Here is a 27545-nt window from a genome sequence, read left to right as displayed (position 1 = left end):
CTCATCCCTTATTTGATGATGTTGGCTCTAGCCGGGATCCCAATTTTCTTCTTGGAAGTCTCCCTGGGGCAGTTTGCTAGTCAGGGACCCGTGTCGGTCTGGAAAGCCATCCCCGCCTTGCAAGGTGAGCGGAGCAGGAGCCGGCCCGGTTTTTGGGGAGCATGACTTAAACTATCTCGCATGGCTTAAGCACCTGCGCAACCCCCCCCCCCCCCCTCCGCAGCGCCTCCGCAGGCGCGCAGCCGCATGGGATGGGGCTTTCCCGCTGGTGGCTCGGCAGAGTTAGCGCGTAATTTGCGCGGTCCTTGAGGGTGTGAGCCCCTTTTTTGCGGTGGGGATGCTGCTCTGGATCTGCGCCGGATAAAACCGTCGCTTTGCAGCCGCTGGGATGTGCGGCAGGTCCCTGCCTCCGCCAGGGATTAATCGCTTTATTTTCCTCTCTCCTCTTTTTTTTTTCTCAGGCTGTGGCATTGCAATGCTGATCATCTCGGTTCTAATAGCCATATATTACAATATTATTCTGTGCTACACACTTTTCTACCTTTTTGCGTCCTTTGTACCCGTGCTACCTTGGGCTTCCTGTAACAACCCGTGGAACACGCCAGACTGTAAAGATAAAAACAAACTTTTGTTAGGTAAGTTGGGACAGGCTTGGCTTTTCGTTGTTTTCTTCCTTTTCTTTGCGGTCACGGTAGGGTTCCAGAGTTTTCTCTGGCTTAGCTGCATCCCTGGGAGACTGAGGATGACTGTGGCCGGGCGAGGTTCCCAGCACGGAGGAACCGTCGCTTCCCAAGTCACTTCGAAGTGATCTGCACCATATGGGCTCTTCCCTCCTTTAAATTTTTCTTTATCAAGGATAAACGGGATTTTTCAACTATAATGCTAAAAAACACCCAACTTTTTTTTTTTTTTGGTAAAAACTCTGCGTAGGGGAAAAAACACGAAACAAAATGCAATAGCTGGCAGCCACTGCTTTCTGTTAAAGACAACTTAATTAAAAAAAAAAAACCTGAAAACCGAGCAAACAATCTTCTGGACGAGCTGGTAGCACCGGTGGAGGAGGCCGGTTGCCCTCCCCTGCCTTGGCCCGGGGGCTGGGGTCTGCCCGGGACCCCCCCCAAAGGGGGAGTGAGCAAAAGTTCTTTCACTTTCTCAGGCTCTTTTGATGCCTTAGACATTTGGGCTAAAGGGGGAAAATCAGGAGAGATTTTTAAGCCCTAGTTCTCTCAGATCTTTATAGCTTCTGTAAGCAAGCTGTTCCAGACATCTATCATAGAACGAAAGTTCAAGTCGTGTGAGATCTAATGCTTTTTGTTGTCATTTTACACCCAACCTGGGGGGGGGGGAAAAAAAAAAAGAAAGAAAATCTAGACAAGTTATTTTTCTTTTCTGTTTTCTTCCTAGATTCTTGCATTATTGGTGACCACCCAAAAATACAAATCAAGAACTCTACTTTCTGCATGAGTGCCTATCCAAACTTGACTATGGTTAACTTCACCAGTGAGGGAAACAAAACGTTTGTCAGTGGAAGCGAAGAATACTTCAAGTAAGATCTTTCTTTGTTTAGAGACGTTTTGTTAATCTTTCTCTAAACCCCACTGTAACAGACAAAAAATACCTCTTTGGAAGACTAGAAATACAATAGTTAAGGACAGCAAAAGATACCCATTTTTTTATGCACAGGAGTGATGAAAGCTGAATTTCAAATGCTGGATTATTTGTGTTCTGTTCCTATGGTGCTTAGCACAGCTGGGGTGTTGGCCCATGCTTGGCATTTTTATCTACTACTGCAATGCAGATAAATAAAATAATACATGGTGAGAATCCCTGGAACCTTCTAGAGAGACTGCTGAGAATGCTGAAGCAAAACAAAATTCTGTAGGAATTTGCACTGAATTACTGCCTGCGGTTGCTGTCATTAATTTTTCTCCTTTTATTTTTTTTTTATTATTATTTCTTTTTTATTCTTAGGTACTTTGTATTGAAGATTTCGGCAGGGATTGAGTATCCTGGTGAGATTAGATGGCCCTTGGCACTATCTCTTTTCCTAGCTTGGGTGATTGTTTATGCCTCCCTTGCTAAAGGAATCAAGTCATCCGGAAAAGTAAGAAAAATATTTGTGATTGTACACTGTGAGAAAGCAGCGTGTTGCTTTAAGGGAATCACACTCTTGTTTAAGGCAGTGAGTTATTGAAAATTATTTTCAGCAAATGGCTAAGTATTAACGAAATGCTTTTTTCTTCTCTGTGTTTTCCTGTTTAGCCAAAACATAAAAAAAAAAGATAATTTTGGTTGAACATTTGTTTCCTAATCTTCAGTAAGTTTAAAATGAGCCTTTGACCTGCAACTCAGCAGTTGGATGGCAAAAAGGTGCCTTCAGCAGCCTCCCCTCTTCTGTGGGGTGTTCATTAAAATTCTGCAGTCACCTTACGTGTCGCTGTAATCGGGGAAATTATGATATAAGTTAAGATGTTAAGTAACACGTTTGAAAATAAGAACTGAACTCACATTGGTCTATGGTGACTGGGAGCAGTGGCAGTGTGTGTATCCTCTTTTCTCAAATATTTGTCTGCCATCTTCCTAAAACTCCTCCTTGCAGTAACCCAGCTCCTTGCTCTGTCTCTCTGACATCTCACACATCGTTCTCTCCCTTGCCCCTCAAATCTGCGGCTTTCTGCCATGCCTCCTAACTAGCAACCGTGTCAAGAGGGAGCGTGTTCTCTTGTTGGCATGGAAGTAGAGGCATACGACTTGGCCAGGCAGCCGTCTGAGCAGAGAAATGCAGCTTTTTCTTCAGCAGCAGCACTGGTTTGGGTGGGTTTTTTGTGAAACCTGCAGGAATGCAATATCTGAAACTTCTCCGTCAACGCCACTGCAATTACCATGCAGGTTAAAATGTTGGATGATGACCTAGCATAAATCTAGCTTATTTACAAAGAGTACGCTGAAAAGATAAAAAAGCTGGAGCAAAACAACTAGATATTTCCTGGTATAAAGCTAGTGGATATGCAGAGATAGCTATGAATATTCTAGACATGAGTACAGAGTTTCTGATTCCAGGCTACCTCTTTGTGTACCTACAAGCTGACAACTCGTGTTGGGAGGTAGCTTGGGAATGATCAGAAAATCCAGAGACTCAGAGTGCCAGGGGAAAGTCGAGATTTTTTTTTTTTTTTTTTTCCCCCCCTTATCTCAATGTGATAGGAAAAACTGTTTCATGCAAGGCCAGAGCCAAGAAACAGACGGTGTATGGGAGAGTAACTTGGGTTTGGATGTGGCAATAGGTATTTCTTTAAGTGAGTCTTAGTGGCCAAGGAAAATACTGACTCTTTGGTGTTGGGGATAGAAAACCTGCATAGGTGAGTTCAGCGTATTCACTGCACAAAAACTCATCAGGGCAGCTTTTTGAAACACCGCTTGAAACAGCAAAGAGAAAGCTGAGAAAGCAGTTTCAAAAGTCACTTCAGCTCAGAGGATTCTGGTCCCTGTAGTATTCAGAGGTTAATGCAAACAGGATTTGAGTGCTTTTGGGTAGAGTGTACCCTTAACTGGCCACAATCTAGCCATGTCATCTGACCACAGAGAGCGCTGTGCTCTGTATTAGATAATTTTTAAGACATTAAACACACAACCTCTGTTGTGTATTTAGACATCATGATGATTAGGTCTATCTGGATTGTTCCACTGATTTTTTTTTTTTATTTTTTTTTTGCATTGGGACCATAAATATTTTCATGGTGATATGTAATTATTAGAAGGTACAAACAGTAATAAACATTCTTTAGGCTTAGTTAAATACAGAGAAATATATAGAAAAAATCAGAAATTTAAGTGCTATTGAATGGCATTGCTCATTTCATTTCCACTGAACTGTGTTATTTGACTCTGGGCAAGGATCAGAAGTGATATTGTCGTTTAGATCTAAATTCCTATTGTTCCTCTCCAGACCTTCTTTTCTGCTTTTTCTTCCCCTCTCTGTCTAGTATCCCAACTCTTACCTCTGTTGCTATGGATATTATTCCTGTTTCCAGCAGTGAGAAGAGCTGTAAAATTTCAGATTTCCTGGGAAATAACCCTGTTGTCTTCCTAGTTTATCCCCTGGTTATTGTCTCTGAGCCTGAGTAATTGCTTTCTTCAGGCAATAATGTAGCCCTTGTATTCCCCCCTTCCCCCTTCTTATGGATCCAAATAAGCCCTTTCAATAATCTTTTTTTTTTTTGTCTGTCCAGGTGGTGTATTTTACAGCTACGTTCCCCTACGTAGTTCTCATCATCCTTCTTATAAGAGGAGTAACTCTGCCTGGAGCTGGGGCTGGAATCTGGTACTTCATCACCCCAAAGTGGGAGAAGTTAATTGACGCTATGGTGGGCTCATTGCACTTATAACTCTGCTAGGGCGAATAAGTCATTCAGATTTCTTAGTGTCTGTTGCCAGGGGTTTCGATGTGCAGAGGCAGTACTGTCACCTGTGGAAACTTGTTCTTCATCTTACAAGGAGTGTGGTTGCAATGGATGTTTGTTATTTGTGTGCATGTAACATTTTTTCCATATATTATTAGAGATGTGTTGTTTACTTCGTTTTCATACTTCAGCTGAATCTCTGAGTAGGTGCATTTGGAAAATAGGGGATTAAAAAGCAAGCATAGATTTTTCTGGTGTCTGTTGGGTGTTGCCTTGACTTGAACAAGCACGTGAAGCTTCTAATAGGTAACATAATGAACTTACCTGCATTTCTTGAGAAATGCTCTGAAGAGGTGTATTTTACTCCTTGAGCAAAGATCGTTCTGAATAATGCATATGAGACATTAGATGAAACCAAATCAAGTTATACATCCTAATCTAACTCCGCAGGAGCATATAAACTGCCACAGAACAGCCGTGATCTTTATCCTACCTGCATTGTAAGAAACAAGGCTTCTTGCTGGGTAGGAGGGGACAGAATTCGACGACTCTGTACCTGGCTTTGCTCTTGAAGCACTGACTGCCTCACTCAGGGTTTCAACTGATTTCTAAAAAACCATTTGTTGCCAATGAAGCCGGTCAAACGTGTTCCAAAACCGCATGTGGATTTGTGTCTCTGTAGACTTGAATCAACCCATGGATTATATATTTGTCTGATACGGCACATGAGCCCCTGCGTGTTGGTCTGAAGTGTCTTGGAGCAGGATTCTGGAGACTGAACTGAAGCCTGAGCTGAGAGTTACAATTCAGACTCTTTTCTCTAGAAGTTTAAGAGGGATTTCTAGCAACACCTCAGGAAATTTCCTGTTTGTTTTTTTCTTTTTCCCTGCTAAGATATTTTTTTTCCTCTATCAGTAGTGGTGTGATATTACACTGATAGATCAATAATTGAAGCTGAAAGCAATTTCCTGGATGAATTGTGCAGATCTTAATTTCCTTAAAATCTCTGCAATTATGGGTATTTTGACCCTTTGGTCATGGGAGTACTAAATCTTCTGCAAACAATACAGAAATTAATTTTGCATTAAATATGAGCAGTTTTGCATCCCACATTGTCCAATAAAGGAGCTGAGAGCTGTTGCCTTTCGCAAAACAGGGTGCTCTGAATACTCCAAGTATCTGTAAAACCCTGGGTAAATGTTTGATAATATTCAGGCGAGCTTCTGTTTTCAATTTTCTTTGCAGTATAACATGAATTAATAGCTGTACATCGCCTTCAGTTAGATGAAGGATTGACTGCTTGCTGGCTGGTAACTTTTAAAGCAGTGTTTAAGCAATAACTTCAACACTGGATCGTGTGTGTATAGGGACACCTATCTGTGCATGTACCTCTGTCTCCATTTCTGCACTGCAGACTTGGGTGGAAAATTAGACTTTGTAGGAGAGCTTGTAAATAGAAATACCAACGCTTCAAACATTTTGCAAGTGATAAGTAAGACCAACTCCTTTGAAATTCCAGGCAATTTAGAAATGCTTTATTCAAACGTGTTTAAGGCTTCAAAGAACTTTGTTACAGAACAAACAACGCTGTTTGATTTTTTAATTTGTTTTTAAGAAAGACTTGGTTGAACATATCTTTTCTTCTGCTGGGAGGAAATTGAGTCCTGATGCTTAAATAGCCCTAACTTAATGCTGTGCTGTTTGATGCACACCTAATGACAGAAATTTACCCTAATTTTAATGTAATCTCATTCATAAGTAGCGCATCAAGCGACACTGAGGGTTTTACTTTTATCAAAAAAATAAAGTATTATTTAGGACCACTGGCGGATAAACTGTCGGCACCCGATGAAGATTTTTCCTCTTGACTTGTATTTTCTTTGCTGAATGTATTTGAACTGATATTCAAACTATATTTCTTGATACATATTTGTGCCTTCCATATAAAAGGTGATACTGTCATTTTATATGGGCTCAACAAGAACGGCACTCCTCATCAAATGGGCACTATGTATTTTGGGGCAGGGTTTTGCTTTTAAATGTTTTATTGACATCTATTGCTCTAAAGTTAATTTAAACTACTTATGTGTTAATCCCCTAACAGAAGCAGTCGATAGCGTTATTGATCTTTCTAATACTATTTTCTGAAGCTGATGCTATTTCCTCTCTTGTCTGTCTTAGGTTTGGAAGGATGCTGCCACTCAGATTTTCTTCTCCTTATCTGCAGCATGGGGAGGTCTAATTACTCTCTCTTCTTACAACAAATTCCATAATAATTGTTACAGGTATGTGAGAGTGAAATCCATTGGTCTCATTAAACAGGTCTTGTCCCAAGCCAGTCATCTGCCAACTTGGAGAAATCTGGTTTGAAAGACTGTCTTCTTTTTTAATTTTCTTTCCTTTTTTTTTAGATTTTCTTAAAAAAAAAAAATTCCTTTTTTTAATTTTCTTTTTTATTTTCTTTTTTTAAATTTTCTTTTAAAATCTTTCTGGTATTTTATTTTTTTAAAATTTTTCTTTTTTGGGGGGTGTGTGTGCTTTTCTTGTTTGTTTGGGTTTTCTTTCTATTTGTTTTGTTTCTTCAATCTTTTTTTGGGTTTCTGTATTGTATCTTCTCCCCAGGTCCTAATCTGCTAGTGTCAAGATGAGCCTTAGGCTTATTATAGTCTCTATTGGCTCTTCATTTTCAGAATCAGCAGTTTTAGGCTGAAAGGCAAGCTGGGAAGCTGTCAAGAGCTGTGAGCAGTGGTACGAAACGTTGCCAGTCAGCAGCCTCTGCTGAAGAACAACCCGTGTGTAGGATGGGCTGAAGTTTGCCCCTGTGAGACATGCATGAGTTTAACATGCAATTTCCATATCTGTGATTCTTGTCTCTCCTACATGTAATTCTTTTTTCCAATTACTCTCAGTGTGATTTTACATGTACAAAGTTCTTTCAAGGTGTGAAATTTAAAATCGCTTTTATTTGAAGTCACTGAAAGTTATTTTTACAAGGAAAAAAGTCTTTGTTCTGGTGGCCCAGTATAGTTTTTCATCAAAGAGCGTGCCAAAGAGATGTCTGCAGATGGAAAAAACAAAAGCAAGTGGCATTAGTGGAATGCTTCGCTGCTATTTTATGGTCTCTAAAGCCAATCTTGTTTCTGCTGAAGCAAACCTTTTCTGATTCTTGCAATGACAGATGTGCTGATTCAGGACAGCCACCAGCAGGCACAGGGGCTGTCCCAGGGGTATGCTTAAAAACTTTCCCAAATCAAGACTTTAAAGCGCACACTCCTTGGGATTTGAACTCCCATGTCCTGTAACTTCTAAGTACCGTATATACAAGACTTACTTTCTAAAAGAAATGTGGATTGGGACTTTAAAAAGGAATTTCAAAAACTTTTTCTACTGGTGTTCAAAAGTAATTTAATATAATTATCCTAAAATATGGATGAATAAGCAACAGCGTTGCATACTCAGTAACTCCCACCCAGCAATCCTTTGGGTCTTAACTTTGAAAATGCTTGTCCTGGGCTTTGATTTTTTTTTTTTTTTTCTTTGATGAATGAATACATTCAGAATATCATGGCAAAAAATGGGAGAAACCTCATGCTATCTTTCTGCATTAATTTAGCAATGTTTTGTGGAGTTTGGAAAATGTTCATGAAAATTTTAAATGAAATACATGGTAATGAAGTATAAAAATCTTACAGGCCCAATACTAAAAGAATACTTTACCTATGTTAGGAGGGATATGGGAGACTGAATCAGAAATAATTAGAAAAGCTTAGTTACTTCTAATCTTTTTAATTTTACAACAAGTCTTGAATACTGAAATGAAGCATGACTATTTTCTCTTTCAATTTTTATATTCATTACGTTCTAATACTGCAGATAAAATTGCAGTTTTCAGTTACATATTCATTTTAAACATCATTAAATAATCTATAATTGTAGTAAATTTACATAAATTAACTTCATCATGCATACCTAAAATATTTTACTTAAAACTTATCTGGTTTTGGAAGAAGATTAACACGTGGTGATTCCAAACAGAACATTGTCATTTTTTACTGCAGACCTGAAGAATTAACCTGATCATTCCTGTCAAGAGATGCTCTGTTAGAGATTCCAGAAGCTTCCCAGCTCAGTGAGGTTCTTGACAGCTTTTCTGGTTGTATTTTGTTCTGTTCCTGACAAACAAATAGCAGAAGGAATAAGCAGTTTTAGCCAACTTAAACAAACGAACAAACAAAAACATTTAAAGTGCGTGACTTGTTTGTTCCTAAAATGTAGCAGTTTAAGGGGAAGTCTTCTGGACGCATATATTGTGAAGAAAAAATAAAAATCCTGTCAAGGATGTAGTAATTATGACTGGGGATCATGAGGGCTGGTGTCCTGCCAAGTCACATACACTTACTCAGTATAGTATGGCATTCAGGTATGGATTTCTTGAGATTCCCTTAACAGCAAAAACGGAAAATTGTACGAGGGAATCCTCTACAGGTGGGCAGGCGTTTAAGTGAGTGCTACAAGGTACGGAAAGCTTAACTGTGAGATTTTGTGCATAAATACAAGAAAGATACAGCACAAAAATCACCTTACCTTAGACGGTGGTGGTTAGTCCCTAGGTGATATAATGAGCAGATATCCACATCAGGCAAAGAGTAGAACACTGCATTACAAATCGTGTCGTCATTGCTACCTTCTTCAGAGAGACCAAGAGCAGAAATGATCACCCTCCTGCTTGGCCTGTGGCTTTCTATAGAACATATGGGGGATGGAAACTTGCACAGCTGATTGCTGGTGGTGTTGCGAAGACTTCTCTCATCTCCGACCAGCATCAAATGTACCCGAGAAGCGTAAAAGTGCACCTTCCTCAGCGTTCCCACAGGATGTGTGTGCTCATGAGGGACACTCCTTAATTGTGTACAAACCCCTCCTCCCTTGCACGTATTACGACACGGTGATGCAGCTTCTTGTGTTTTCTTTTCAGGGACACATTGATAGTCACGTGTACCAACAGTGCCACAAGTATATTTGCAGGCTTTGTCATCTTCTCGGTTATTGGCTTCATGGCAAATGAGCTCAAAGTGAATATCGAAGCTGTGGCAGACCAAGGTAGGGTATGCTGCCGTTTCATTACTTAGGCACCCGGTGGCACCTTCAGCTCTATGATTCATGATGACATTGACCTTGGAGGTGGGAATAATGGCTTCAAACTGGAGTGGATTAATAAACCGCTTGTAGGCATTTCTGTACGGGAGAAGGTACGTAGGGAAGCACAGTGGGAAGTCAAGATATTACTTGAAGCCTCCTTATCACTTGTTTGGTAAGAGGAGGAAGCAAGCTGAGACTCATTTAAAATCCTTATGTAAATGACTGAGGGGGAGGGGGTGTAGGGTGAGCTCTCTCCTTCACATAGTCTAAGCGGTCGCCTTCTTATTTGTCTCCTCCAAGGTAAAAGTTGTCCCTGATGGTGGGAATCTTGGATGAGAGGACAGTGGGCTTCACCATGTGGGGGTGGGAGAAATACGGTTAGAGAGGAGTATTGGGCTTCTGAACTGTGGGGAGCAAGGAGCTGCCTCCAAGGGCAAGTAAAAAATTTCCAGAGAACAGGTGAGAAGGTCTCAGTTAGTCAAATGAGATGGTTACAAATGGGAATCCGAGAGGTCTTAATTGTCTGAGCTGAATGTGAGTGAGAAGAGTGTGACTGACGGAGGAACTCAGGCTGTCAGGTATGATTTGGTGTGAAGTAGTGGGAGATAGGAAGGGAGGAGCGTTTGCGGTAAGATTCAGAGAAGTTTAAAGGGTTGTAAAAATCTGATGGAATTCTGGAGGGATAACTGTTACCTTAGTCTAGTTCTACATTTCCTGTGCAATGTGCAGCACTTTGGCCCTAAGCCAGCCAAGCCCCAGATCTTTAAGATCATTTCTGACTGTGTTAAAAGGACAAATTTGTAATAACTTGTATACGTATTTACGATTCCCCCACCAGAGCTGTTTCTGTGAGCGCACTAGGGTGTTAAGTGGATTGTATTAGCTTTCAGCACAGATACAGTCATTTCCAAGCGCTGAAGGAAAGTGGTTAAGAGCTTCTCCATGAGCCATGGGAATGGTTCCCAATGTCACCCCCGCCCCAATGATAGCACAGAGCAAGAGGAGGCTCTGAACGAGGGAAGGACAGAAGACTTCAAAAAGCGAATGTCGCATACTCGTGGCTTCTGTATGTGATGTATCTCACTGTCTGCATTAATGTGAAGACACTAGACATTTTTCTGACAGGTTTGTTGCGTTGGATAAATTCAACGCCCCAAGGTGCTACTTGTAGCCTAAGATACCTGACTGACTGAGCGTCGTGAAATTGTAGCAGTGAATTGACAATAGGGGATAGAAATCCAGACAACCTTCCATAGTTTCTGTACGGTAATATTCATAGGTCATTCTGGAAAAATTAGTTATGAAGGTTAATCTGCATTTAACAGTGTTGTGGTAGCTAAATGGAAAACAGACTATGTGAGCTGGGGATGCAGAAATCCTGTAGTTGAAGGAACAAGAGCCGGCGAAGCAGATGAAGCATTCTTTATTTTTTCCTGAAAAATACCTTGTCCTGGAATTCTGTTGTTTCTAATAGTTTATTAGAAACCAGCTACTACAGGTGAAAGGAGGAAAGGAACAACATCTTGCTGCTGGTTAAGAAATAGAAAAGGCTCTTAGTTTCCTTCTGCTTATTCCTTCTCTGCAAACTGAAACATGGATAATCCCACAGATTTGGCAGTACTTCTGACCTCAGAGATGCAAATAAAGATGCCGGGTCACATTCAATTTCCGCAGCTCCTTCGGCTGGTACGTGGCAGCCCAGCTGCTGAGGTGAGGGGAAGCTCATGGGCTGCAGTTCAGTCGCAGGGAGTGAGTTAGTGTGGGGCTTGCACCAGTTAACCCGTGGTGGGATGGGCTGCTGACCAGGCTGTGGAGTCAGCTGGAGGGTCTGAGAGGAGAATTTCATAGGATGGTCAGCCGGCAAACTGTTTCTCGATAGCAAGTAGCAGGGGACGCTGCACTGGCAAGCTAATGTAACAGCAATTCAGTCTTTAGTGCCTCGTCTCTTCTTTTTGGTCTGCCAGTCAGCTAAATGGGAACAGAAAAGTTTCATTCTCATCCTCGTTTTCTGGCTGGATTAGACCATTGTGTTTGCAAAACTCCAGGTGAGACCAGGTGTTTTAGGAGCTTCTATTAATTTTTTTTTATTTTAGACTTTACCTCCATCCTGAAACAATGAACAAAAAACCCCCAACCCCAAAATCTAAACCACGCTGCACTCACCGGAATTATTTTTAAGGAGTTAGAGTCAAAGAAGCCGTGCTTGAGTGAAGCTGCAGTGGAAGCTCCAAAGGGATGGACGGAGGGGGGGTGGAGAGACATAGCTGTTAGGGATGGTGAAGGAACCATCGGTTCAGTCGGCTCATCTCCCTGGAGATGGCACGATATTTAGCGCAGCGGACGGCAAGCCCTTTTCTGTTGAGTGCTTGTTGGTGGTCTTTGAGTGAGGGACTAGGCACAGGCTGGAGCTCTCTGTTCCCAGCTGTTTCAGCAGCTGTTTGAGGGGATGTGAAAAAAACCTGTCACAAGACAATCTTATTGTAGGGCTGTCAGTGCATTTGTAAGAGCCCATTTAGGCCATTTAAAAATATTTCACGAGGGCGAGGCTTCACAGCTCTCTCTGATGGGGAAAGCAAAATTTAGTCATGTAATAGAAGACGACAGTACAGTAGGAAGAGTGAAGATTCGGGATAATTGCAGACTGAGTTAGCACAATGAATTAACAGAATTTAAAAGCAGACTCAGCAACTGGGGAAAAGAGCCAGCCCTTGTCCCTGCCTACCTTTTTTGTATTCTAAAGTTGTATTTGTTTTGCAGTGAAGGAGAAAGCAGCAAAAATTATGATGATCTCCTTTCAGGCTTTTGAAAACCTTGAATGAAATTCTTAACAGAAATGGATTCCCCCCCGCCCAAAATATGAATCTGAAATATGTAGTATTTGTATCATTTAAAATCTTCCTTTCAGGAAAAACTCATGTACCTGATGAACAACTAAAACATCATGGAGGAAAAGACAGGACAATCTATTTTTGCTCTCCTCTCAGTTTGATTAAGAACATAGTGCAGTTGAAAAATTTTAGTAATTTAAAATGAAAGTTCAAGGTCATTTGACATTTTTCATTTCAACGCATATAAAAACTTTGGATTTTTGCTGACTTTCATAGATTTTTAGAAAGCATTCATGCCCACCTAAGTCTCCAAAGATAGAGAGGATGGGAGCCAGCCTCCCTGTGACTGTTTTCACCTGCGGTTGCATGCTACCAGGCATGTGATGTCTTGGAGAGTTATGAGGGGCCGAGATGGAGAGACCTGCACTTTCATATTCTATAATTAAACTTTTCCTAAAAGTGTGATTAATGGGAGCTCATTATTCTGAGACTTAATTCAACTTTTACATGCAGGAAGCTAGTGCAAACAGAGTCCTTATCTCTAATAGTCAAGAAGAAATCTTTAATCAAGAGATTAAAGAACGTGTTCCTGAATACATAGTAGTTCTACATGCACCTTCCTATTCCAAAAAGCCATTTTTCTGCAGCACGTTTTAAAAGCAACAACACTTACTGAGTGATGTACAGTGTTGTCTGGGTTTTTTTTTAACTGTGTTGTTAACTCTTGCATTTGTCTTGTTCAGAAGGAACTCCAAGCACTTCACAAATTAGAGATTTGTGAGATTACTTCACATGCTGCTAAAACTGTTTTTCTCAGTGCAAGAAAGCAACAGTTCTCTTGAACAGAAACAGTGTGGGGACCTGTAGGAAATGGGGTGCAATAATCTAGATTAGAAATGGCCAGGACAGAGTGAGTTTGGAGCCCCTTCTCGTGGCATGGGTCATGGCCTCAGTACTACTTGGTTTTCATTTCCATCTCGCCTGACAGGAAACATCCTTCCCAGCGTTTGAAGCGGGCACTTCTTTAGCTGGGATAAATAGAGAAGAAGTGCCATCTACTGTAAAGCTACCACCACAGTCCTGCAGCCTTTTCTCTCAGGCAAATCTAAGCATACTTATAAAAATACCTTTTTTTTTTTTTTTTTTAACGGTCAATAAAAATTACAGCCCGAGATATCAAAGCAACAAAGAAAGGAAAATTCCTGGTTAAGGCTTTAAAAGACCCCATCTCCCTATTTTTTCTGCTGTGCATTATTTCAGAATTTCTTGTGGATTTTTTTAGATTCACGGTAGTTATGACCCTGTGTCTGGTATCGGCTCTGTGCATCCATCTGTTGTGTTCTCTCCTTCTCATTTGACTGTGTGCTGATGAGTTAAGAGTATTTTCTTTTCCGTTCACCCTTGTAGTACTGAGGGGTGGGTGATTGCTATGTTGATGGATAGCTAATTGGCAGGGACAGTGGCAGGAATTTGATCACAGAGCAGGAAAGAAACATCGCTGCTGTACCTGATTTTTGTTTATTTTTTTGTATTTGGATCAGTATATGAGTATACTGGTTACGTATGTATTCTGCGGCTTGGAAAGTAGGAGTGTATGAGTGTTTTGAGACTTAAAGTCAAAACAGAAATTAATCGTGTGAGGCTAAATTCTGCAGTGGTTCAATCTTTCTGTACATAGGAGAGACTGAAACTGATCTTTTTTACTTTCATCAAGCGAAGTAATGATTTATTAGACTTTGAAACATGACTCTTCATGTCTCTGTCTTTTCCATTCAGTCAACAATATTAACACGATGCAAAGTGCCTCAGTCTTTATTTTTCTTATTTCTAGGTCCTGGAATTGCTTTCGTGGTTTACCCAGAAGCCCTAACTCGGCTTCCCCTCTCTCCGTTCTGGGCTATAATATTCTTTCTGATGCTTCTGACACTTGGATTGGACACTATGGTAAACTGCTTTTGTTTCCCATTTTTTTTCCTTTTGCTTTTCCTATTTATTTGTTTGGAGGACCGTGAGATTAATTGCTATTTTCCATGTGGTCAGTGAACAGCTTTCCAAAAAGAGGAATGATGTAAGGCCATCAGTGCTGACATCGTTTGGGTGATGCTTTGGTGTTGACATCTGGGCATTTAACACCCAAGATTCAAAATACTCTCTTATATTCCATTCTATCCAGCTGGACCACTTTGTGCACATCGTGTGCGCCGAAATGACTCCTTTTATTTGGTCTTTCAGTTTGCCACCATCGAGACTATAGTGACCTCCGTTTCGGATGAGTTCCCCAAATACTTACGTACGCACAAGGCACTGTTCACTCTTGGGTGCTGCATCTCCTTTTTCATCATGGGATTTCCTATGATCACTCAGGTAATAATATTGTCTTTGAGCATCCCTGTCTGTCCCCAATCCCCCTCTGGTGGCCGTTCTCCTCCCGTGCAAGATGGAAAAAAAGCTGAATTCTGCTGCATGCGCAAAGACACCGGGTGAGTCTGAAAGCCTTATTTTATTTATTTTTTTTTAATGGCTTCTCTGACTGAGATATATTTAAAAGACTTTTCTTCTCAGAAAGATTTGAACAGCAGACTTTTAAAATTTATCCCTAACCAAACATCTCCAAAGCACTCACGTAAGTTAGGTATTTGTTTAAGAAAAAAAAATAAATTTGTATGTCATGTAAATATGCGCACCAGTTTTGGGTGCCTTCCCTACCAGATTAGATATATATTGATAGTCCTGGCAAAGTGTGGAGTTAATAATGAAATTCTCATCTACCCTTGATAGCCTTCTGTGTCTTTTGTCCCCTAATTCCTCCGGCATTATAAACTCTCAGCAATTCCAGAAGGAGATGCACAAAATCTATCTTGCTGTTTTATTAATCCTTTCCCCTCCTCTTTCTTTCTTTCCCCTCACCTCATCACCTAGCAGCCCAACTTTGCTGTGCCAAAGCCTAGGATGGATTCAGTCCTTCCTTCACTTGAAATCTACTGCTTAATCTCTGCCCTGAAGATAGGGTATTATATCCTTTCCAACGAGATGAACTGGACCCGCTATTACAGTACTACTGGTTTCAATGGTGAATTTGCTTTTGAAGCAGTAAGAAGCGGTTAGAGGCGCTGCTGGTGGAAGGTCTGGTTGCAGTTCAGTCCTCAATCTGAAAGGACTGAAAGCAATGTCTTCCCACGGTGTGATAACTACCAGACTCAGGTGTACCCTCTGCTTTTTTTTTTCTTGTTGGATTGGATATTCATTCAGCCAGAAGAAAGAAACTATAGTGCAGCATGAGCCTGTGTCCAGTCAACGTTTGGATGCTTGCTTGGGGTACGGAGTCCTGGGTCCTGCTCCTGTCCATTTTGCCTACCTTAGCGTCAGTTAGAGTTGTGACACATATATGAAGAGAGACGCCAGCTATATGCCACAAATAATGGCTCTTTTATCCTTTTATTTTCTTTAGGGTGGAATGTATATGTTACAGCTTGTGGACACTTATGCAGCTTCTTATTCTCTTGTCATCATTGCCATCTTTGAGCTTGTTGGAGTTTCCTATATATATGGTAAGAAAAAATACTGTTATTGGACAGCCTATGTCAACATAACATTTTAGCATATGGTAAAGTAGCTGGTAAGGTTAAATTCTTAAGGAAAGGAGTAACACTTTTTTTTGTTGTTGTTAAATAAAAAGCCTCAGAATTCCATTATTTTGAATGGAAGCATAATGGGACTTCATTATTATAGGATTCTTTTAAATACATGTATTCAAAAGACTTTCATACAGTCTAATGACCTTTCCCTGCCCATAGCTTAAAGCCAATGCTTAGAGATGAGTATAAGAACAGACCAAGCATTTAGTGAAGCTTCTCCAGGGGCTCTTTCGTACTCCAGCAGTTTTACTGTCAGAGACTTCCTGAGCCAGAAGTAGTATCTTTGCATTGAACAACTTTTGAAGGATTTATTTTCCATGTACACATCCAGCCTTCCCATCAGCCCACCTGTCTGTAACACAGAATCAAGACTATGCAGCTACTCGGAGTGATTAATTATGCACAGTGGCAACACCAGTTATGTCGATCCATGCTGACGTACATTAAATGATGAGGAAGATCCTCAGCTAGCATAATGCAGTGCAATTACCTCGATGCTACTGTAGCAACGTCAGTTGATACCAGCTGGCAATTTGCTTCCAAACTGGTCTGGTGCTTTCAGGAGGCTGGTTCTTGGAAATGTGTGATCTCAGACGGTTGTGGTAGGAAATGTGAAGATCTCCCTATATAACAGATGATTAATTTATGGCTGGAGTGTGGTGGTGCCACTTTAGACTTGCCTTCAAAAACAAAGTAAGATCTGAATCTCAGTGTTGAAGATGACAAAGATAAGGCTGTTTCCTTTGTTGCTGTGGACAGGAATGAATTATATATTTTGTGTCAGCTAGACATAAAAAATCCCAAGACCTTCTGCTGAAGGTGCATATATAGCAGCATGATCTAAGGCTCTAGTCCGGTGCACTGGATACTTAGATCTACCTACGTTGTAGGGTCCACTCTATAACATAAATGCATTAAAAAATCGTATGTAATTCAAAACACGCAGAATTTTCTGCTCTTGCTTGAGAAATGAATGTTATGGACAGGACAGGGAATCATCCCTTCCGTGTTTTCTTCAGTTTCATGGAAATACAGAAGTGTGTTTTATCGCCACTGACATCCAATCCAGTGAGAAGGCCTGAGTGGTTCTAAGCTAAGAAGTCAGATATGATCTAGCAAGGAAACGTTACAGAATACAATGGAAAAAGCCAAAATACTGAAAGAAAAGTTGATTTAGACCGAGCACGGTTTGGTTGATCAAAACGCTTGTTGTTTTTAATGTCCCTGAAAAGTAAGTATTTTAATTAGAGTTGGTTTAGAAGTGTAATCTCTGTGAGTGAAATGATATTGGTAACTGCGATCAGCTTTACATTCGACCAGTCTTCTCAAAGGACCTGAGCGTAGTGCTTTGAGATATCTCCTGAAGTGCAGTCGAGAGATGGATTTGGGGGATTATTTAGCAGAACTCCTGGTTTGAAAAATCAATGCTGGCGAGTTTTGCCATTGCTCTGTGCTTCACTTTCCATGAAGACATGTAAGGTTTGCCCATTCCCTCCCCCTGGTTACCACCACATTTAACATTTACCCATTCCTGTGGCAACACCACCAGGTACATGTCATCTGAGTCATTAGCGTCTGGTTACCATACTGACCAATTTCCCAGTTTTCCTAAAATCAACGCAATTCCGTAAGAGAAGGTGAGTGGGAATGCTCAAGAAGAGTATAAGGATTTGTTGGGGTTTTTTTCCCTTCCTCCTCCTCCTCTGTTTGCTGAGAGCATGCCTGAACAACGCTGTGCTAAAGCACTAGATCTTGTCACTCTTCCTGGCCAGCAGTATCTACAGCATCACCTGGTCTGTCCCCAAAAGATCGCCCCCTTGAAAGCCATTGCCGGCAGCGTGCAAGATAAAAATTCCTTCCTTAGAGTATTTTTCAATAACCCCCAAACTACTTAAATCTGTAGAATTTCTTTGTTCTGTATGTTTTTAAATAAGGATGAAGGTAAATTGGGAGCAAATACTGCTCTGTTCCTCCTCTGAACACTGTGTGGCAGAAGCACTACAGACCTGCCTTTGTGGAACAACGGTTTATTGGGCTTGTAAGCAAAATTGCTCTGGCTAGCACCTGCAACAAATTCAGTATCCCTTAAAACGCTAACTGTTATGAAAAACATAAAACAATACAAAAATAGTCATAGCACTGCAAAGGAAGGACTCGAATAGAGGAAACCTTTTTCTTTTGAGTTACATATTACTTTAACGTAATCAGACTTGGGAAAGATCTGCCGATTACAAATCATTCCTTCCATGTTTTCTGTACCAACTGATTGTTAATCAACAGACATTAGTAAGGCCTTTGATATAAACTGTTTCAAAGATTATTCCCTGGAATTAACCTTTTGCTAGACTAAAGAGCTTCCAGTCTTTTACACGAAAAATAGAGATTTACTTTGCAATCATTATCTGCTTGACTAATGTATCGCAGCTACTTCTGCTGCATTAAAGCTGCTTTTCCAAGGACTGTTAATAGGAATGCAGCTTGTATATTTGTGATTTGCATGTTATAAATACAAGTGAAGCTGCTGCTCTTGTTATATTCCTTCAAGCAGTGCTTAAAATTGGCATAATATATCTTCAAGCTCTGACAATTGCTCTTTTACACTCCACTGACACTTTTCTCAGTATACTTGTACTCTTCATAGGAAGCAGATTGGCACAATAGTGGCAGGTGCTTTTATGATGAAATAAATCTATCTTTAGTTCTTGTTACATGTTCTGCTTGCTGAGGTTGTTGAGATTTTTAAATTAAAAAGAGGCACACTTGGTTATTTCCTTGCAATCACTTATTTTTCAGTAGAGTCAGTGCTACATAATCCAGTCAAATGCTGGTTTTTATTTCACATGCCGGTATAGATGTTTATTCTCCAGTTGTTTAGATTATGATGCATGATTGGTAAAGAGTAGCTTAGAGCTGCGGGTATTAATTTAATCATCAGCATAATTCCCACTGTTGCATTTTGTAACGTGAAGCTAAATACAAAGATCCTTGTGCTTGAAAGAAACACTGTGGGAGACTGAAAATGTATGACCTTAACTTTGTTTGTGCTCCTTCTAGATCTGTTTTTTGACAGGCTGTTGTTGGGAAGGCTCATTGTCAGAGTGAGTGGTAACTGCTGCAGTGTATTTGTAGAAAGTAATTTTGAACATTTTTACCTGTAGAAGAATATTGAAGTAGTTGCCTGTCTAGGTTTGCATTCTCCTTTTTAATGGATTTTCTATCTGCAGCACTTATGAATACATCATCCTACTTTAGAGAGTGGAAATTGAGATATGGAATATCATGTCTCATTGTTTATTTCCCAAAGTTATTCAGCAGGCCTGACTGATCTGAGAGGGAAATGAGACACGCTAAGATTTAATCATCATTCTGTTAACTAAAGCAGCCTTTGCTTTTTTCTGTGGAGCCTGACGAACCCATTTTCAGCCTTTCACTGGGAACGAGATGGGTGCTGTGTAATCCCTGTATCTATCTACATGCATTTGACTCTTGAACTGCAAATATTTGAAAGTGCCTTAAACTGTGAATGTCTGCTGACGATTCCAGGAAGGAACTGAATTTTTTAATTGGAGTTTCAAACAGATCTGTTTACATTTGCATGAAGATTGCTCGAATGTTGGAGGCAGAAGCCCCTGGTAACTATCCGGTTAGGTATACCTCCTTTGCAGCAGCAAGTGTGGCTGAAGCAGAGAGACTCGGATGAGATTTAAACTTTGTGGAAAGACCCTTCAGCCCGTACCTTGTGCTTTTGCAACTAGTTTAAAACTAGTTTTGTTCCCACCGCAGCGCGCTGCGGGGATGACCGCTGTGTGAGCATCTCCCACGTAGTTCGCTGCAGACGGCGCACTGAACTGTAATATGTAGGTAAATAAAACACAGGGGCAAATCATTGCGTTGCAGCTAAGATCTCCTTTCATGTCCCCGACACGGTGACCCTGGGGTTTACATTTGGTCCAGGCTTACAAAGCTCTCCTACAAAACGGAGAAGCACATGATGGGTCAGATGGGTGCTGAAGTACGGTGATTCCAGGGGTAGTAAAAATTACCTGTATTTTACAGAGAAGAGAAGAGGCTTTCTGTAGTCAGTGGAAATGAGAAAAAGAGGGAGAGAAATTACAGTTACAGAAAAAAATGTGCCACCTGGGTCCCCTTGGGTTAGTTTTCTAAGGTTACATCCACTGCAGGTTGTACTTTTCCCCTCCCCTAAATACAGTTCTTGCAATACCATCTTGTTTAATTTCTGGATTTTGCTTCTCTATTTCTTATCATAACTCTTTTTTTCTTTTTTTTTAGCTTTTCTCAGACATGCTATCTGCCTGGACTGGCTTAATCTGTGCTCACCCTCTGAGCTGGGCCTTTAAGGCTGCCCTAACACCATCTAGCCCTGCTGCTTTCTTAGGGGTGCATCAGAAGACACTGAATATCGAGCCATTGCTATTTTTTACCTGCTGGGCCATCGCTTCTTAATTCTGGGAACAGTCAGGTGGATAGATTTAGTTCTCCTTGATATCAACAGAAAGGCTTCAAAATTATGTGGATCAAGCCTGGGGATTATCCCTTCTTAAATTCAGCAGCTGCAGTGGGTGGCTATAAGGGCAGTAAGAACACAAAGCTGTTTATTCCTTTTGTTCCAAGTATTTCTTCCCTTACTCAGTGACTTCTCGCCAACATTTAAGCTCTGTCTCTGTCCCCCCATAGTAAAAGTTGCACTAAATGCTGTAGAATAATGCTTTGTAAAATTTAAATGACAGAGACGATCACCTGCCTCATTTGATAAAATTGGCCCGAATTGGAAATGTTTGTGTGACAGAGGAGCTCAGCCTTGGCCCCCAGACCTCCTCCTTCTTATCGTCATTAAAAAAGCTGGAACAAATTTCAATTTTGTTGTTGTTACTTTTGGATAAATTACTAATAGCTGTACTGAGCAGGGGCTGTTTACCTAAACAGCTCTACAGAACAAGGCTGAAAAGCAGACTGGCTTTTATCAGATGGGCAATAGCAGCTACTGGGCCGGCACAGCTTTTCCAGTCGCATGGCATGGCCAGAGAGATAGCTGCAGAGATGGCTGAAATACCCTTTTCCAATCTTGCGTGTTTTATGAACTCAAGGAACTTTATAGATGCGATCAATACAGTAATCTGAAGAATTAACACATCAGTCAATCTGTTTGTTCAAACAACATTGAATATAATTTAAAATATTTACGGGTGCGCTCTAATCATTGTAAGTACTGCTTACATATCAAACGAAAAATAACAGGATATTACCAGTTTTAATGCTAAGCGATACAATCATCCCATACCCTGGTCACGTAGTAGGTATAGAGAAGCTCAGATATTATCTGTGCTGAAACAGGTATAGAAATATTAATAAGGTTCATCTTTGCAGCGAAATATAACAAGTACACATATAATTGCAGCTAACCGGTATGTACTATTAATGCTTTAACCCAGAACATACTGAACACTTAATCTTGATGTAAAAGCTCAATTTTGCTATCATCCTTGGGAAGTAAATATTTTATTAGGATGGTTCCCACCATAATAGTCTCATTTTTTACTGTGTGGTTAGGCTCTCCACTGAGGTTTTCGACCAACAAGTCAAAGTCTGTTTTTGTAATTAGACACAAGGGAGGTCACAAGAGCTGTGTTGCAAATTGCAGCCGGTTTCTTTCACACCTAATTGCATTTCCATTTGCTATTTACAGGATTGCAAAGATTTTGTGAAGATATAGAAATGATGATTGGATTCCAGCCAAGTAAATTCTGGAGAGTCTGTTGGGCATTCGTGACACCAACTATTTTAACAGTAAGCAAAAATTTTTTAAACGTTTTCTCCGAAGAGTTTTGTCATTGTTTCTTCATCATTCATGATGTTTCTGAATGCAGTAATTAGCTCTTGGATGCAGATACCTAGACACACGCACACATGCGTGCACATGTGTTCTTGCATGTGTGCATAGCAGATGAAGCAGAGCCTAAGTAACGTTGTTTTTGGTAGAGAGCCATGGTGAGTCTCCACACGCTGCTCTGGTAGCCTTTCCCTGTCTGTGCAAAATGCTGGGACGGCATACCATTGCATACCAGCGGTTTTGATTATTGTATACGTGCGTGTGTGTGGAATATACATGTAGGTACATATACACACAGAGGGAGAGGAAATGGCGCGATCCTCCCGTCTGTTCTTAGACCGAGCTAGGGACAAACCATTTTATTGAGCCAGCCACAAACTAATCTGAGAGACATGCTTTGGGGAAGGGCTTACGTGGAAATGCGAGCGACAAAGTTTTAGCTGCAACAGACGGAGATATTTTTGCAAAGGTGGATACAGTTGTGTTCCTGATAATAAGTAGAAATCACTTGAGTTTCTCAAAATAAAATAAAATAAAAGGGGGGGGGGGGAAAGGAAAAGGAAAGGAAAAAGGGACTGTTGTTTCCAACCCCTGCAGGCATCGAGGCGGTGAAGGATCGCTCGCCCCCCCCCCGGTATCCGCAGAAGCCCGGGCGACCGGAGCCCGCCGGCCCCGCCCCTCCCGGCCCCGCCCCTCCCGGCCCCGCCCCTCCCGGCCCCGCCCCTCCCGGCCCCCGCCCCTCCCGGCCCCGCCCCTCCCGGCCCCGCCCCTCCCGGCCATTCCCGCCGCCCCCGCCAGGTGGCGCTGTGCGACAGCGGCTGGCCGCGTGCCGCCCGGGCCGGGGGGGGCGGGACCTTGGGGGGGGGGTCCCGGGGCTGCTGGGAACGGCATCGGCCTGCGTGTGTTTCATTTCAAAGGAATAAATAGGGGTTTAAATTTAAAGGCAGGTTGCGTTTTGTTTATTTTTGTGGTTTTTTTCTCTTTTTTCCTGTATTTTATTTCTACTCCCAAACCCCGAATGATTCTTTACTTCGAATTTAAATCTCTGTTGAATCTAAAAGACGGCACGTTCTCCATGTTACTGTTGCTACGCATGTTTTGTCGAGTCCAAGAGCCAATGTATAATAACTATATCTATATTTACTCTCTAGCTCTCTAACGCAACACTTCCTTTGCATTTTAACCCGACTACAGATACAATCTTTAATTGCATCTCATGTTTTGGCAGAAGAACAAAATAATTCCTCCAGCCATTTCAAAAGCATTTGGCTTGATAAGTCAGCATAAAACAACCGAGCCTTCTTTTACCGGTATTTTATGTTTGAGAGCACGTACTTCAGCCTCAAAGTCCTCAGGCCTGGACTGCAGGTGCGGCAAGATTATCAGTATTTGTGTAGGGTTTTAAAAACTTATCGTTTCACAGCAGTCCTAAATAGTTCCTACAAGTATTCACCGATGTTTAGGTACAAGATAAGAAAAGTTATTAGAATTTCTGAAAAGACACGCGTTTTCGAACAGTAAGTGTGGTGTCTGTCGGGTGGGGTGAAGAAGCAAAATGGGCGCTCCACAGTCCTCAGCAGTCACTTCTTCCAGAGAAGTTGTATTTCAGCTTCTGTGCTGGGAAGTTCCTATTTGTGCTGGTCTTTAGCGCAGCGTAAATGTCAGTAAATCTTTTTATTTCTGGGGGCGGGGGGAAAGCTCTGGTCAAAGTTAGTAACTTTGGTATTAATTCAGGAATAAGGTAATTTTTTTTCTGAAAACTGAAAAAGGTTTAGTTTTTGCAGACAGGGATGCATGTGTGAAGGGACTAGTGAGTTTTGGTGAGCTCAACAAAACCCTGAGTTGCGAGGAAAAGAAATTTTCTGCAATGAAAACAATTTCTCCAACGGCAGTAATGAAGATGTTCTACTTTCCCGCATAGATTTTCTTTACTGATTGTCTTCGCTGATGTATAGTATTGCTATGCATGAAAACCAGGTAGATCTATCTTACCTATCCAGTGGCAACTGTTGTTTGATTGTAACAGTATATAGTTTGCAAATCCATTTTTAAAAGTTTGAAGACACAGCGCAGTTCGTAGTATTAGGATAACATCAATGGCAATGTGTTTTTTCTCTCTTGAGGGCCTTGTTACAAACAAAGGTGTGTGCACATGGGTGTTTTATCTCTTTTTTTTTTTTTTCTTCCAATGGTTGTTTTCAAGATGCTGCCTTAGACCCATTGTTACCCTTCTGAAGGGAATGATAAGGCTTTTCTGCAAATTGCTCGATTCCTTTACTGATCAGACTTGCACTCTTAGCTACTGCCAGTAATCACAACCAGGGAATAGGAAATTCTATTGTCTCTTAAGGAAAGCAAATTTGGGAAGCAAACGAGCTCAGTTCAAACTTGCGTGTTCTGTTGTTGTTCCCTCCAAATGTAATACTTAGTGAACTTACGGTGAGAAATAAATTGACGCTGATCAGTCGTAATTCTATTTTTATGTGATGGAAAGAGACAAAGCAAAACCAGGCAATACATTCTTTTCTGTTATTGCCTCTGTAAAGCTAATATTTGATACATTTGGATAGTCTAATATTAGACTTTCAATTACTCCACATCTCTGGAAATAAAATGATCATTTTTATACGTGCCTTCACCTAGTTATACTGCTGTAAATCTTCTGTGTGCAATTATTGCGAGCACAGGCATTTCCCAAAAGTTACTGAATTATGCACAAATGTGAGCAGATGTATTGCTATTCATACAGTAAGCAAAATGGAGTAACTTGGCATAATCACATTAGGTAAAACTGCCAATAGACCATGTAATAAAGCATGTTACTCTAGGGACAAGATCCTAATTTCAATTCTTCTGGCATAAATACAGTGATTTTTGTGGGATTTTGCAAGATTTCCAGGCGACTCATTAGATTCCGACTCTGACCTGCGTGTTGCAGCTTGTGTGAGCGCCCTGCCATAGGTGTGTGTACTTTTTATCTGTATTCCATATATACCAACTGTGTGTGTGGATACCTACCGTTTGTTGCATAGCAGGCTTGTTTTGCTTATTCAAACATATTTGTTTTCCTTCCTTGTTTCCAGTTTATTCTTTGCTTCAGTTTTTACCAGTGGGAACCAATGACTTATGGAGCTTACCACTATCCAGGCTGGTCCATGGTGCTTGGATGGCTGATGCTGGCCTGCTCAGTTATCTGGATCCCAGTTATGTTTGTGATAAAAATGCATCTAGCCCCAGGCAAATTTATTGAGGTAATTCTTCTGTCTTTTTTGCTGCTTAAAAATACGGTCACAGGAGACTGTCTGGTTTATTTACATTGATTTTTGTGATATTGAATGTCTAATAGTGCTAAGATTACTTTCTGGTAAGCTAGTTATTGTGTGGCAAAGAGATGCTCGCTTGATTTAAAATGCAGACCTTCCATTCCCTGTTCCTCAACAAAATGCTCTTAAATTGTCAAGTGATTACTTTCATGAGAACTAGAAGGAGTTACAAATTTCACGAGCCCCGGTATGGCGTTGCTGCGGGAACGTTGTTCTAGTTTTGTTGGCCTTTTTGCAAAAGCAGCACGCAGACGTAGGAAGCATCAGCTGCTGGTGCGTATCGCGTCGCAGCGAGCTCAGCAGCCAGCTCTAGGAGACGTCAATCCGGGGTCGCCCGTTTGCAAAATGCGAGGTGGTTGAGGACCCGCTTCATCCGGGATGCGCTCCAGGAGGTTGTGCCACTTGATGAAGTTCAGGAATAAGATGTACAAAAAGAACTTGTGCTCTACAGCTGAAACTGCTTGTTATAAAACTTAGCTAGCAATCTTCCCCCCCGGCCGCCTTCTTCATTTCTTTATTTTTCTTGAATAAGCCGATCCTCTCTGGCTCCTGAGTTTAAAAAAAATTCCAGGCGGCGCTTTATTTTTCACGCTGCTTTTCTTTATTTTGCCAATCAGATTCCTGCCGCTTCCCCCCACCATGCCAGAAACAGGGCAGTCCCCTTCTGCTCCCTGTCCCCGTGCCGGGGTCCTGCCTCGGCTCCCCGGCTGGTCCCATCCCGCTGGCTCCTCGGTTCCTTGCGGGGCACGATACAGCAACGTCTTTCTCATGTCAGCATTTCATTCCTTCGCTGCCTTCACCTTGTCTTCTGAAGAAGTTCAATGCTCCTATTTTTGGCCTTTGAGGCTTTTCTTGGTTCTGCCCTCTTGTCACTGCATGCTGCTTGTGCTGTTCCCTCCTCGGGATAAGGAACAGACACTCGCCTCCCCTTTTCGTAGCCGCTTTTGCAGTTCAGTTCTCTTGCAAAACCCATCGGGGCTGTTACATGCCTCAAAAATGAGAAGGAGAGAAAATGTACTAAAATAGAATAATCATTTTGGTCTCTCAATGTGTCACACTACACATGCCTGAGGGAAAAGACCGTGCTTTTCTGCTTCACATAGAGCAAAGGAATTTAATATTAAGTGGTGGGACACCCTAGGGAGAGCATCCAAGTAGACAGTTGGGACTAGGCAACGAGGCCGCTAGTCTAAAGGGCTGTTTAGCCCTCGCGTAGAGCATGTTGGAGTGTGTAGGTCAGGAGACAACTGCTCCTACTGGAAATGAGCAAATGTGAAATTAGACTTACTTGGTCGTCGTCGCCTAAGTTTCCCTCCTTGAGACAAATTGTTCTGCTCCAAGTCCCCTAATTTATGTGTGTTGTACTGGCATATATATTGCTGCAAAAATAGGGTGCTCTCCTTACCGTCCCTCTAGCGGTGTACCCAAAGAAACACCCCAAAGTTGGATCTGTTTTGAAGGGGCTTTTGCTGAAGTTATTTCAGCTGTAGCCCAGTATTTCCTGAAGATTGAGTCTGCTGCATAAAATTATTATGGTTGATTTGGGAGGTAAGAGTTGCAAACTGGTAATTAAGCAGAGATTAAAATAACTGATATAGAGGTCTGATTCACTTTATTAGGTAATAAACTTATAATTGTTCCCTCTTAAGTCATCAGAAATATGTTTTCTTTCCTTTTTATCTGTAAATGCGCCAATCAAATCACATATTCAATAAAGAAATCAGTGGAAAGATTAGAAGATTTTTGTTGTTTGTCAGGTTAACGTTCTCTTCTTTCTTTTCTTCCTGCAGATGGAAATGAAACATTTTGTCACCTCAAAATTAAAATCTTTGTTCATTCATAGCAATGTACTTCTTTTTGGTCATTTGTATACTTTTGGGAAATATGCTAAACAGAAATCCAGTTATTTTTATGCAGTTACCCACTGCTTAGATCATTGGACTAAGTAATTGTGCACATGTCCTTCAGTGAGCCTTGGAATCTGTAGCGGTGGTTCTGAGCCCCCCTCATATGGTGCGGGGGAGACTGTATAATTAAAATCTGGGCACTTTATCCTCTATTAATCTTGCAAACTTTGTGCAAAACAAACACTGAGCAGTGGAGCATTGCAGGGCCATCATCAATAACCTTAAATGAGCCTATCCTCATTTCTTCTGCATTGTAATTCTGCTCCGTAACTTCAAGTGAGACTCTCTTTTCTCTCCCCCACATTGCAGCGACTCAAGTTGGTGTGCTCTCCACAGCCTGACTGGGGTCCGTTTTTGGCCAAGCACCGTGGTGAACGTTACATGAATATGATTGATCCACTGGGAACCTCTTCCCTGGGACTTAAACTGCCAGTGAAGGATATAGAACTGGGGACCCAATGCTAA

General features: G+C 41.3%; 1 protein-coding gene across 1 annotated transcript; it reads left to right on the top strand.

Moving 5' to 3' along the window:
• SLC6A5 (solute carrier family 6 member 5) lies at positions 1-27545 on the top strand. Its single transcript, XM_075047117.1, has 13 exons — positions 1-124; positions 462-635; positions 1405-1546; positions 1972-2104; positions 4230-4364; positions 6582-6685; positions 9376-9500; positions 14199-14311; positions 14600-14731; positions 15816-15915; positions 21707-21807; positions 24934-25101; positions 27390-27545. Exons 1-13 carry the CDS (start codon positions 16-18, stop codon positions 27543-27545), a joined length of 1692 nt encoding a protein of 563 aa, XP_074903218.1. The 5' UTR covers positions 1-15.

This window comes from Buteo buteo, chromosome 16 (assembly GCF_964188355.1).
Source record: "Buteo buteo chromosome 16, bButBut1.hap1.1, whole genome shotgun sequence".
NCBI lineage: Eukaryota > Metazoa > Chordata > Aves > Accipitriformes > Accipitridae > Buteo > Buteo buteo.
Note: the sequence above shows the minus strand (reverse complement) of the source record. Positions and strands in the feature narration are given on the sequence as shown.